General features: G+C 41.0%; 1 protein-coding gene across 1 annotated transcript; it reads right to left on the bottom strand.

Annotated features, from left to right (window-relative positions):
- Positions 1-6,279: 6,279 nt before the first annotated feature.
- On the bottom strand, positions 6,280-7,555 carry LOC147642225 (uncharacterized). Its single transcript, XM_086776333.1, has 2 exons — positions 7,240-7,555; positions 6,280-7,139 (listed from the first exon to the last, which is right to left on the bottom strand). Exons 1-2 carry the CDS (start codon positions 7,553-7,555, stop codon positions 6,280-6,282), a joined length of 1,176 nt encoding a protein of 391 aa, XP_086632459.1.
- Between the last annotated feature and the right edge of the window lie 6,087 nt (positions 7,556-13,642).

The following is a 13,642-nucleotide window of genomic DNA, read 5'->3' as shown; positions in this document are numbered from 1 at the left end:
GGGATATGAAGGTGGTGCTGAGGAATGTAGAGCAGGCATATTGAAACATGTTGTTAAGTTATCAGACATATATAAGCTGCTAGAAGATCCCACATGCAAAATATCTAAGCAAATCCGAAACAGAATTTCTGGAGAGCTGCAAAATATGGTAAGCCCCATACAGATTATGGATGCATGTGATAGTGCTGGTGTCAGTAGGAAGGGATATGAAGCCATCTACAGGGTGTTTACACTAGGTCATCGTGCTAAAGGTTTTCTTCGACCCATGCTACCAACTCCATACAGTGTAACCATGGCAAGAAAAAGTGCAAACTCAGAAATTGCGACCATGTTAGGTGGCTACCGTCATGTGGAGGATGCTCTGCCTGTATGTACTACAAAGGTATTTGAATACAACAAGTACAACAATGTCTTTATTGATTTAAGGACCCTTCAAAGAGCTATGATTTCTTATTATGGTCTAAGCATTGAGGAGTGCCAAGGTCAGGCTGTGTTTGTATTAAAGCTTGATGAGTGTCAAATTGTAAAAGGACGAAAATTAGAAAGAGTCAGCCTAACACTTATGAACAGGGCTATGAAAGGAAATCTGGAACAGGATGATAATCTTCTTGACTGTAGTGCACAAGCCTCAAATTCCAACAAGGGAAGTCAATCTCAGGGAAAAGATTACTATGGAGTGCAATCAGAAAAGAATATATGGTGGTTGGCAGCATTTGAGCTTCCATAGGAGACGAATGATACATTGCGATGGTACCTTACCCGAACAGGCATCCCAAATGTCATATCATTGCAATCAACAGGAGAAACTTTGCATGTGGAAGATGCAGGAACATTTACAGTTGAGTGGCACATGGCAGGTGATTTAAAGACATTGAAGTGTATGCTGGGATGCAAGCTAGGAGCAAATACTTTTTTTCCATGTATTTATTGCTGCCATTCAAAATCAGAGTATATTGATCGCGGCAAAGCTTCAGGCAAGGTTGCAGCCACCAAGACTACCAAATCTCATGCAAAGGGCAAGAAAAATGTACAACCAACTTCAATGAGTGCAACGCAAAACAAAGATCCAAAGAAACCTATGCAATGGGTTAATGGCATCATGAATTGTAATACCAATTGTCCGCCTAATCGTGATCAAGAAGATATCTCATGGAGCCCTATATTAGAGATTCCACTTTCCCGTGTTCATATTTGCACGCTTCATGCTAGGTTACGCATAATGGACAAATTACTGAAGTTACATATCAATTATGCATGGAATATGGAGCCTGAACATCTTCGCAACGAATGCATCAGTAAGCTGGAAGATGTCCTTTCAAGTGTGGGGCTTCATGGTGGTGCTGTAAAGCTGACTAAGGATACTAAAAAGTCAGGACCGGGTCAGGATAATCCAAACAAAATATGCATGGGTGGGTCCAAAGCAAGACACCTTCTCTCAAATTACGAGGGGTACAATAGTCACACAAAATATGAATTATGGAAGGCCATTTGTGAATGCACCACTTATCGTGGGAATAATGCAGAGCTTGGTCTCAAGCGGGCAAGGCTGTGGGAGTCACTTGACAAAATGATTCAATTGCTAGAAAAGGCTCCACTTGTTGCCGAGGAGATTGCAAACTTGAAGACTGCAATACATACATTTACTCAGCAAATGGTTGATGCATGGGGAGAAACACATATCACCCACTATATGGTATTTACCTTTCTATCTATTTACTGATATTAATCGCCAAATAGTAAAATTCTGATATGATCTTTGTTGGAGCACATTATATTTGCCCACGCACAGTTTTTTCTCGACGAATATGGTCCAATGGCAATTTGGAGCACCCAAGGAATGGAGCGCTCTCATTATCAAGCTAAGGCAGCATACTTTAAGAACACGCGACATGGTGGAGGTGGTAATGCCTTGCATGAGATGTTTAATTGGTTTTATCGCAGTTTGGGAGGTCGACGCCGACAGAAACCAAAAGGGCAGGTGTCATTACTACGAAGGGTTGTAAAAAATGTCAATCTGCAACGAGCAATTGCATGGCGAGCATCAAGTGCCGTGCATGGGATGCGTGAGTGGTTCGCTGCGCGGAGGCGTATGGGTCGAAAATGGGTTCCATATTAGAAAATTGTAACCTTTTTTAAGTTAGAGCTTTTTTTATTAATGTCGAGATTTTTTTTATTAATAAGTTATTTTTCAAAAACTATATAAACCTGTGAAAGTGAGTTTTAAAATTACATTTTCACGTTCATTCAGTCGTGTAAGTCAATGGATGGCTAGAACTAAGCACACTGCACGCAAAACTGAGAACCCAAACGTACCGTCTGGTGCACACAACTTAATACACGCAGTAGCCGCGGCACAGGCATTTCAACAAGTGCAAAAACGTATCAAAAAGGAGCATACAAGCATGGACAGAGAGGTAGAGACCAGACAGGAAGATGTACAGCCGGATGTGTTCTCAGGACTGGACAATATTGAGGATGTCTCCAAGCAGCCTGGAGACACCGGCTCATTTAGAGCCACGCGTACACCATTCCCCCGACCTCTCTCAGAGGCTGAGCAGCAGGAGCGTGTGCTGGAAGAGCAACAACGCCAGATTGATGAGGAGGAGCATAGAAGAAGAGAGCAACAGCAAGCCCTATTCCCTCAGCAGCTACAAGAGGAGCTAAGGGTCGCATTTGAGGAAGACCAGGAAGCACTTCTGTGTATTGAGCAAGAGCAGTTTCAACAGGCTGCTGACTTCTATGAAGCAGAGGAAATAAGCCATCGTGAAGAGCAGGATAGGCTCTTAGCACAAACACTACATGAGGAACTTGAGAGGCGTCAGCCCCCGTCTCCACCTAAAAAACAAAGAATAAAGATTCGTGTCAAGAGAAAGAAGGAACGTGCAAACAGGCAGCAAGAGGTGGAGATGGAAGATGAGGATCGACGACAAGTAGAGGAGCAAAGGGAGAGGGAAAGACTGGAGCAGGAGGAGCAAAGGGAGAGGGAAAGACTGGAGCAGGAGGTGCAAAGGGAGAGGGAAAGACGGGAACAAAGAATTCAAGAAGCACGCAGATTAAAACAAGAACAAGAAAAGAAGAAGGCAGAAGCAAGTAAGAGAAGACTAAATCTAGATCCAGCCGAGCAAGAAAGGCGAAAAAAATTTAGAAATGATAGACAACCATGGGAAGAGAGGTCGCATCCACCACCACCCCCCGTAGCCAACAAGAAGAGAAGATGGAAACCAGGGACCGTGGCTCTGCGAGAAATCAGAAAGTACCAAAAGAGCACAGACCCCATCATGGCGAAGGCCCCCTTTGCAAGAGTTGTAAAAGAAGTCATCGACAAGTACAGTGACAGGGTCACTCGGGTACAGAGTACGGCACTGGAGGCCCTCCAAGAGGCGTCAGAAACAATTTTGGTCTCTCTGTTTCAAGATTCGGTGCTATGCCATGCTCACGCCAAAAGGGTGACCCTAAAGCCTGTTGACATGGCACTTGCACTACGTTTACGTCAGGATAAAGCGCTCCATAAGGAAGGCTTTATAGGATAGGATTAATCTTTTAGGCGGCGGCCTTTGTGCCTTTTGTAATCTCGACATTGTAATACATTTTTTTGAATCTATAAGATATTGTCAATGACTCGTTAACCAACGTATTCATTTGTTTCAACTGTTATAAAAGCAGACATTTCATTTCTTGTACTGTTGTTTGAATGAGAGAAACTGTTGATCATGTATTAAGAGCCTTAGTTAAACAGGAACAAAATTTATATTACTGATAAGGTGATTGTGAAACATTATCTTGTTATACGTGGCATTGTTGTTGGCACTGAACAGAGGATCCTTACATAGTGCAGAAACAAAATTATATTGAATTTATTTTCGGTCCGAAAAAAAGGCTTAAAGCTCAATAAGGCCTTAGAAAAGCTCAGGGACAAAAAAAAAGTTATTTGGTGCTCAAAATCACCTGGTGAAGTCTGGCATTAGATAGAACATTTTTTATAAAAGCAACAGTTTTCTTTTTTTTTATGGTTCTAGGCAGAGTAATCATCAAAATAAAGTGCACACAATGCATTTTTTTGTGAAAAAATGATCAAAAAAAGGGCTGTGCGCTACGGCGCGAATTTAAGCCTGCCCTGCATTTTGAAAGGCTGAAATTCGCGCCGTAGCGCACAGCCATTTTTTTTTTATTTTTTGACTCTATCCAAGAGTATGTGCACTTTTTTGATGAAAAATATGCTTACAAATATCAAAAAACATAAAAAATTCTGATTTTTTAAAAATTGTTCAGATTTTGTACTGCCAGATTTCGGCTGGATGTTAAGTGACATTCAAAGAACAAATATTTGATCATTATCAATGAAATTTCTTACACATTCACATGCCTGCCAAAAGTTTAGAGGGCACAGTGCTGACACATCAAATAAACAAGAGAAATGGTTCAGACTTCTTAGAAACATTACAATTAAAAAAGTATACATTTTGTATTGATTTCGTAGAAAGAAAATTACAAGTTCCTGAGAAGATTTCTGAGAGCTTCTTTAGCTTCGTCACTCTGTGTGGTTTTCTCACCTAGGCTATTAGCTATACTAATAGGATTGGTTACACCTTTGGAGATTGAAGTGGCACAGTGGCTTAGCACGTGGCCGGTGTAGTTGCCTGCAAATGTGTACATGGCTGCCTCCCTGCTAATAAGTATACATTTGTTTGCATTATTTGCTAGCCCATCTTCAGTGAGAACCCCACTTAGAGCTTTACACTTGATGAGCTCTGCTTGTGCCTCCTCAGAGTACTCTAAATGGATTACTCGAATAAATGATGGAGAGAGGCTAGGAAGGTAATGAATCAGGGAGGTGTCTCGTCCATCGGATTGCACACGAACTCCACCTCCACGTGCAGCAAACTTGTCAAAAATATAAGCTTTCTACAAGAGAAAAAAATCAGGTGTTAGTAATAACTCACTTATAAATATGAAGGCACAACTTTGATTTAAACCCACCTCAATGTCATCATCACATTGGCTAATGCGTGGGTTGCATATGTCTATACTGCTTCCACGCTGCTCAACTGATGTATCTACATGCAAGCGCTTATGTGGTTGAAATGCTTCTTGAGGGACACTTTCATACTCTGCTGCTACATTTTCTATAGCAACAAGAGCATTGGAAACAGTTGCCTCAATTGTACGTTCTGTATCATAACCTTGGAATGCTAGCGCTTTGGTAAGATCATGGTCATCAAAATCAATCTGTACACCTGCAGGCTGTTGCTCAAGTGTGTCTTCTTTGCAGAAACCAGACCCAATTGCTAATATGCTTAAGGCCTCATCCTCCCTTAACCCCAAGGATTTACAAATGTCATCAAGGAAAAGAAATTCCTTGTTATCCATGATGATGGGATTCAAAGTGGTTACATCCAACTCAGGGATCTCTTCCACAATTTCATCCCCTTCGAGGTCACGATGAGGCTCTTCATCCTCAGTTGACCCTTGTTGGAGAAGCACCAAGGCCATGGACGCTTCAGCTTCTTCTGAGAAAACCTCTTCCACCTCGCCTTTGGATTCCTTCACAAGAGCTACTTCCTTTTTCACTGCCTTTCCCTTCTTTTTTTCTGTATCCCTGGCTTCTTGCAAAAACAGTGCTAACGTCATATCCCATGAAAGGAAGGTGGTGCCTACATTACCAACCTGCAATTCATAAACGGTGTCATCATCTTCGACCCTATAATTGCTAGATGTAAGCCCTTTCAAAAATCGGTTGAGCCTGAATCGGAACGACTTGTCACCATGGTACAGATGCCTGATTAAGTCCACTGGAACCCATTTAGTGGTGGATTCAGGCAATTGCACGACATATTGTGCCACTACATCATTCATGTACTGGACCTGCTCTTGAAAAGCCTCTGCATGAAGGTCTATAGTTTTTTGCATATCGATCACCCCCTCAAAAATGGCGATGTTCTCACCTGCACCTGCTGAGAGCCCAATTTTCTCAAGTTTTGCGCGTAGCGAGTTAGAGCTTGAAGCCATGGCGGGATATTGAAGGGAAATAGAAACTGCAAGATCTTAAGAATGAAATGAGCTTTATAGAGCAAAACCTATTCTTATAAAGCATTCCACTATAAAGTTTAATAAATTTATAGAACATACTTAAAAATTTTAAATTTAACAAAATTAAAATCCAAGTTGCAGTGAAATACAGAGGACATTGGGACTATGGTGCAATCAATAATTTTGTATTCAGAAGTACACCGCTACAAATTATCGCCCAAAATCACTCAAAATGTTACCTAAGTCTGCAACTTAACAGTCTTTCAAGCTAAGGACCCTAGGGGGCTCCAATGACACACAGAGTGTATGTTTCTCTGACCTTTGACGCATGGGTCGATTAGAAACAACAAACTTGAATTGGTTCCTTACATTAAAGGACATGACAATACGATCTCTCAACTGAGCAAAATTCCAATCATCATTAACTACCACTGTATGCTCCTCTCCTGGGTGAACTTCAATATGAAGTTCTACCTCCTCCCTAGCATAGAGATCAGAGTCCAAAGCCTCCCATTCACCATGCGAGCATTTCCACCTTCTAATAGGGTACACCATAGTTAGATTTTGCTTGCCTATCTGATACCTGCATCTTACCATTGACATTACCGCTGAGCACTTTATTACATCGCCCTTATGTTCTGCCACCTTGGTGGTCCAGTCGCCTTTTAGAAATGTATCTAGAGCTTCAAAGGCCCCATCTTTGCTTATCCACATTGTTGGGGTGCGATGGAACTTGCCTGCTTTGAAAATAGCAATAAACACATGTAAAGGCATGAAAAGAGATACACTTATCCTGTGGGATCCATATGCAGCCTTTAGGCTTGACTGAATGTCATGGAAAATCCTGCGCTGAAAGCTCTCCATTGTAGTGGGGTCTGGAATGGGCCATTCCGGGCTATTTAGTGCAGGAGGAGAAATTGGCTCAAGTGCTCCAAACCTTCCCCTCTGTGGCACAACATATGTTGCAGCAATGAAAAATACTCCTCTATTTGCAAGTTCGGAACTTGTTTCCCCAGCATACATAAGCCTACCTAGATCAACATGACATGCTTCGAAGGTCCCTGTAAAACATTCTAGAGGCTGCCATTCCACACATGTTGAAGGGAAAACATCTGCATACAATAGAATACATTGGAGTTCTTGATATTCACATAGTCTTCATGCAAGCATTTCTCCAAAGCAAAGAAACATTAAACAAGGACTGAAACTTACAGTTAGTTGGGAACCGTGGTGAGTTCTCATCTTCAAGATGTATTTGGCTTGAGGTGTAAACATGTTGCACCTTTGCAAGCCGCTTTCCATCCTTGTTGCAAACTTTGAATTCTAAGATCCTTCCTTTCCAGTGATGGCTTGTGGAAGCCATGTGCCTTCGAGGAACCTTGTGTGCACCCCTCAAACTGGGCTGCATTGTTATCCACATGAACCGCTTAAAAACGGTAGGAATCCAATAACCTTCATCATCCTGTACTGTGGAAATAGCCATGGACTCGATAGTGGATGATGGCCTGCGTACACACTGAAGAGCCATAGATGGCCCAAATGAAAAGAAAGTGAATGTTAAGAATATGGCAAAAAAGCAAATACCTGCTCAGAGACAGAGAGAGAGAGAGCTAGCTAAAGCTTCAAAGAAGTTTGCTGCAAATCCATACACACACACACAATACACACACACATGCACACACACACAGAAAGCTAAACCTTCAAAAGAAAGCAAATGAGAGATTGCATTAGGTGCCTGCATGCAGAGAGAGAGAGAGAGAGAGAGAGAGAGAGAGTCTGATAACAGAGCTTCCTCTAGAGAGAGAGAGAAGGGCTGATAACAGAGCTTCCTCTGAGTAGCTGGTAGCAAAGAGCTTTCCTCAAAAGAAAGCTAATGAGAGATTGCATTAGGTGCCTGCTTGCACACAGAGAGAGAGAGACCTAGAGATAGAGTCTGATAACAGAGCTTCCTCTAGAGAGAGAAAGAGGCTGATAACAGAGCTTTCTCTGAGTAGGTGGTAGCAAAGAGCTTTCCTCAAGTTGGGGATGAAGATAGGGCTGCAAGTGAGGGTGTAGTGAGTGGTAGATGGGGAAAGTGGGTTAGTCTAAAAGGGAGGAGAGAGAACCACGCCCCTACTTTTGGAGGGAAGAGGGAAGTGAGGGGGGGTAACTTTTTGAAACTTTTCCTTTAAAAAAATATTTAAAAAAAAGATATTGAAGATTTTCTTTGCTGGCAGATCTGAAAAAGGCAAGATTCCACCTTTGACCACAAGATTTAGGGTCTTAATCAACCCAACGTTTTTGTACACATATATTTTTCCTATTGGCCTTCACACTAATCATCTCCTTAATCTCATGGCAGCTTAAAGGGCCCCCATAGACCTCAACCTTCCCCTAATGGGTCGAGTTTTATGGAATAACATTTGAAGAGTGCAAAGGCATTTTGAAATTTGTTATCAAACTGGATGAGTGTGAGGTTGTAAAGGAAAAGAAAATGGAAAGGATTACTATTACATTGATGAATGGAGCACTTGATACATCATTGACTGAAGCGAGTTCGAAGTATTTTAGTGTGCAGTCGAAGAAACACATATGGTGGTTAGGCTCATTCCAGGTATGATCATTTTTTATTTCGTACTTGATTTTAGTCAATATTTTCAAATCTTTTATAGTAAGACTTTTGTTTTGTATAATCACAGGTGAAGACAGAAGACCATGAAACACTAGATTGGGTGTTTCACCACACGGAAATACCAAGAATAATTAAAAGACAAGTGCAAGGAGAGAATCTCCATGTTGCAGGAAAAGGTGATTTTCAAGTAGAGTGGCACATGGCGAGGATCTTAAAACACTTAAGTGCATGTATAACGTTAGTAAAGGAGGTAACTCAAAGTCTCCTTGTCTTTACTGCAAAGAATCAGCTCAAGTAATGGATTCTAAATGGTGGAAGAGAGCACCTAATAGAGATAAAGTTGACCCTGACTTCAAGGCCATTCTTGACATTCCACTATGTAATGTTCACATATGCACATTGCATGCTCTATGTCGAATTATTGAGAAATTGGTATTTTTGTATATTGGATTTGCTTGGAAACTCCGTCCCGAAAGAAATAGAAAGGATGCTCTTCATGCATTGGAAAAAGTGTTATCCGATATAGGTCTGCATGGAGGTGATGTTCATATCACAAAGGATTTTAAAAAGTCTACCAATGGCAAGGAGGTACCAATCAAGCCCTCTATTGGTGGTGTTAAGGCAAGAAGATTCTTGTCTCGACCCAAACACAGTAGTAAGCAAGTAAGGCAAGGTAGAACGGTTTCAAGGTTTTTTTAGGGATTGTGGAAGCAAGTCCATAATGCCGTGAAAGATCATGAGGCAGATGGGGAAGCACGAAATGTGAAGGCAGAGGTGTGGAGGTCTCTTGATCACCTCTTCATGTTCTATGACAATGTAACATGGACAAAGAGTGATTACAAGAACTTTGAAGAGGCAATTAAACATTTTGGGAAGTCAATGAAAGACACGTGGACAGCCTGCAATATAACTCACTACATGGTAAAGTGATGTCTTCTTCTTTTACTTAAGTGTGATCCTCTTTTCTTTTATAACTTACTATGCATTCTCATGTCTCTGTGAAAACAGCATATCATCTACAACCACCTTCCCTATTTTGTCAAAAAGTATGGTTGCCCAGCAATTTGGTCTACCCAAGGCATAGAGAAGTCTCACTACATGGCACGTAATGCATTTTTCAGACACACACAACACTATGGAGGGAGTCAAAAGGCAAATAGTCTGAAGGAAGTCTTCCAATGGTTTTATCGAGGCATTCTACAAAGGCTGCATGCTAAAAGAAAAGTTGCTAGTTCCAAAGTCAAGCTTGCTTTTATTCTAGCCCAAAAGCAAAGATGAAGACAAACTTTGGACAATTCAATGGCAGCAGAGACATAGACAATGGAGGGATTCGAAGATATTTAGAAACCATAAATGGACAAGTAAACATAAATAGCAGTTTGTAACTTATTGGTGTTATGTCCACATGTTTTCAAACTCAATCAATAGATTTTTGTTCTGTGGAACAAGTGACTCTTGGTGTTATGCCTATATGTTTTGAGACTCCATCAAAAGTATTTCTTTTGTGAAACATGTGATCTATATTAACAAGCATCAATACATCCATGAGCTACACACAAAAAATTCAATCAATACTACTTAATTATGCTAGACACACTATTGATCCTTACCAATAAGGTACTGAGTGTCAAACGCTTTTAGAAGCTACTGAGTGTGGGAAGAGTACTGAAGTGTCGTATGGTGATTGGACAAATGCAAAAGGGTACTGATCATCCGTACGGACAAGGAACTGATGAGGATCAAAGACTTTGTACAAATCAGTTCAACTTCAACATAATGTTTGTGCTATATTTGATGACTAAATCCTATTACTCCCAAGGCCTGCCAGTCGCTCGGAACTGTCTTTTTGAACTTGATTGGACTCTTTTTCTTCCTTGTTGGCTTGATGTCGACTGTCTGTTTATCAATGCTTGCATCTGTTGCTTGTCTGAGAGGGGTATCCTTGTCTTCAGCTATCTCCACGTGTTCTTCTTCTTGGATTGTGTGGCCTGATGCAATCATGGGTGGCTCTCGAAACCTTATGAGCTTGTGTTTTCCATAGCCCTCCAGACATTTGGGCTCCTTAACACCACATGCTAATGCATAAGAAGTGTAAGACAAAAAGTAAGAGTCACATAATCCCCAAATATATCTATGGCAGACAACCTCTCTATTAAAATGATCTTTTCCTTTTGCCATGGAAGATCATGTCCACCTAAAACCCTAGACAAACATTTAAAGAAGTAAACAATGGCTTCTCCATTGTTGCTCAACTGCCTATGGTAAATCAAGATCTTAGCACTGCCTAGATCATGAATATAATGAGCTAGGCTTGACATTTTGCCAAACCCAGCCGGCCTGCTTCTACTTGTTCTCTGGAGGAATGTGTCATCCTCAATTTGTAGCTGCCATGTATCAAAAGATTGGAGTGAGACAATAATACATAACTACAAAACATTTAAACACAAGATAAAGTATTTGATTTGAAGTAATAATATCATACCTTCTCATTTTCATCAGCAACAAGAAGTTCATCTTTCCAAAGATTTATTCCTCTCCCCTCTAGTCCAGCCTCTTCTTTAAGCTTTTCCTTATGAAGTGCTGAGAGATTCATAGCTTCCTGGGTGAGCTGGAAGGTAGCTTCATCTGGCTCTTGGAAATTTTCAGCCTCTTTGAAACAAATAGTAAGGGCCTCTGCAGGATCAAAAGTTGTTTCCAAAGCCAGTAGTGAATGGTCATCCTCTATGCCAACCTCCTTGTCAAGCCTTGAAGCCTGGGCAATAAGGGAAATGGCATAGTCCTCCCTCAAATTGAACATACACTCTATATCATGGAGGAAAACATAATCTTTACCACCAATCAAGACACCTAGAAGCATGGGCACTGCATAGTTGCTACTCTGAACATCAAAATCTTCAACTGGCTGTGCTGCCCTAAGAGTTTCAGTCCTCAGTTGAACAAGGTCAAGAGCAGCCACTTGCAGCCCCTCATCCTCGAGGTTGATATCTTCTTCCTGCTCTGCCATATCTGTTGCCATAGGAATATCCTCTTTTACCTCCACTATAGATATATCTTCTTCTTCAGCCTCCTGCCCTTGCTCTTCTAGAGATTGCTGATGGAAGACAATGTACATAAGGAATGCCATGGTTTCCTCAAGCACTCTACACTTTCTAGTGTGCAAGTTATAACTGAATTTATATTCCTCAGGCAGGCTGTCAAATCTTCTATTCACATGGTACCTCAGCCTGTCAATGGAGACAATATGATTTATATGCACAAAAACCTTTTCACCTTCCACAATTCTTCCTGCCTCTTGTCAATTGTTTGAAGGTATCCCAATGGTCTGAAAGAAAATCTCTGTGATGCTCCAAAACAGAGCTCATAGAGTGAACTCCCTGTTCAAAATACTGTGGTATATGTGGAAGTTCCTCTGAGCCTTGCACTTGTGAAGAAAGTCAAATAGGAGCAAATCTGGAGATTTGTCCTCTTCTAGTTCCCTTTGTTTTGAAAGGGAAGACTCACCTTTCTGCTCTAGTCTCTTGCTTTTGCCTGAACAAAAATTTATATATCATGAATTCTATATGCTAACATATGCAATCAGGTAATGTATAGGATATCACCAAACAACTCTCTTCATGAGCACACATGAATCACCTGGTGATTGCTGTGGTCTGAGTATAGCAGCAAAAAAGTCCAGCTTCCTCTTGAAAGGAGGGGCCTGAGAATCAACTGTTCCAAAGCAAAAACTTTTCTCATCATCAAGAAAGAAATCCCCAGGGACATAGAAAGCAAAACAATGAGGAAAAAGTGAAAACCAAAAGGGACACAAGAATTTACAAGAAAACGCGATGCAGGGCCATTTGAAAAATGTCAAGTACTCTCCTCGCATTTTGTTGCAAATTCTCCATTTCTATTGACATCCATCTCCAATCAAATGCTAGGAACATCTCACAATGTTCTGGACAGTAAATGACACTAGGAGGAATTCCCCAGGGCAAAAGAGAGCAAAACAAAGAGGAAGAAATAAAAACTGAAACTAATATCAGAATTTGTAGGAAAACGCGATTTGGACCATTTGGAAAATGTAAAGCACTCTCCTCACATTTTGTTGCAAAATTCTAAGTCCTATTCATAACCATCTCTAATCAAATCCTAGGGTGATGTACCAGATTCCTAGGCAGTAGGATTCAAGAATTATATAGATGGAAGAAATATATATCAGAAAACATTGAAAAGAGTATAGATCTCTGACCTTTCTTTTCCTCTTCCATACTGTTGGAGTTGCCCTGGTGATTCTCTTGCTCTCTTCCAAACTTGAGCTGCAGCCCTGGTAACCTGGAGATCTGGCAGTGGTAGTAGTCTTCAGGCAGGTTGCAGAGTGGATGGAGTGTGTTGGGTAGGAAGTGATCAGAGGGGGAAGGAAAAGGATGATGGGAGGGTGCTGGCAGGGATGGAAGACGGGGAGGGAAGAGTGTTAATGGATCTGATTATGAAATCATGATTGGCACAATTTCCAAGGCAAAAAGTGACTTTCACACATGTCAAATTTCAAATTCCAAAAGATCTGGGTGGGACCCACACGTGTGAAAAAACGACTACATTTCACACGTGTGGTATTTAATAGCTACTTTATTTGTATTTTGCAATAATCTATTCTCCTAACTCAGGTCTCTTGCATCTCTACCTCCCTACCCTACACCATCAGCATCCAGACCAGTAGCACAGGTTCATCCCCAGCACAGGATACTCATCATCAGCACAGCACACCTACAGATAGCTTCCAGGTCAGTAAGACACTCTATTTTCTTCTCTTCTTATTTAATAGTATATTAGGGTAAGGTACTGATTGATGTGATGTAGGTTAGATATTATGATAAATATTATATGCATTTCTTAGATTTTTTCCACTGCAAGTAGAAGCAGGAAGACTTTTTAATTGGGCTTGTTGAGTGAGAGCTTGATCACTTCTTGCTTTCTATAGACTCAATCCATCTTGCACCAAGTTGTATACACACTGAAATGACT

This window comes from Cibotium barometz, chromosome 1 (genome assembly GCF_041138505.1).
Source record: "Cibotium barometz isolate CiBa-2024 chromosome 1, ASM4113850v1, whole genome shotgun sequence".
Classification (NCBI taxonomy): domain Eukaryota; kingdom Viridiplantae; phylum Streptophyta; class Polypodiopsida; order Cyatheales; family Cibotiaceae; genus Cibotium; species Cibotium barometz.
Note: the sequence above shows the minus strand (reverse complement) of the source record. Positions and strands in the feature narration are given on the sequence as shown.

Excerpts from the sequence above, each read along its gene's own strand:
- LOC147642225 (XM_086776333.1), bottom strand. The coding sequence starts at position 7,555 with ATGGCTCTTCAGTGTGTACGCAGGCCATCATCCACTATCGAGTCCATG. Across the intron at positions 7,140-7,239 it reads ACCACGGTTCCCAACTAACT|ATGTTTTCCCTTCAACATGT; the intron begins GTAAGTTTCAGT and ends TATTGTATGCAG.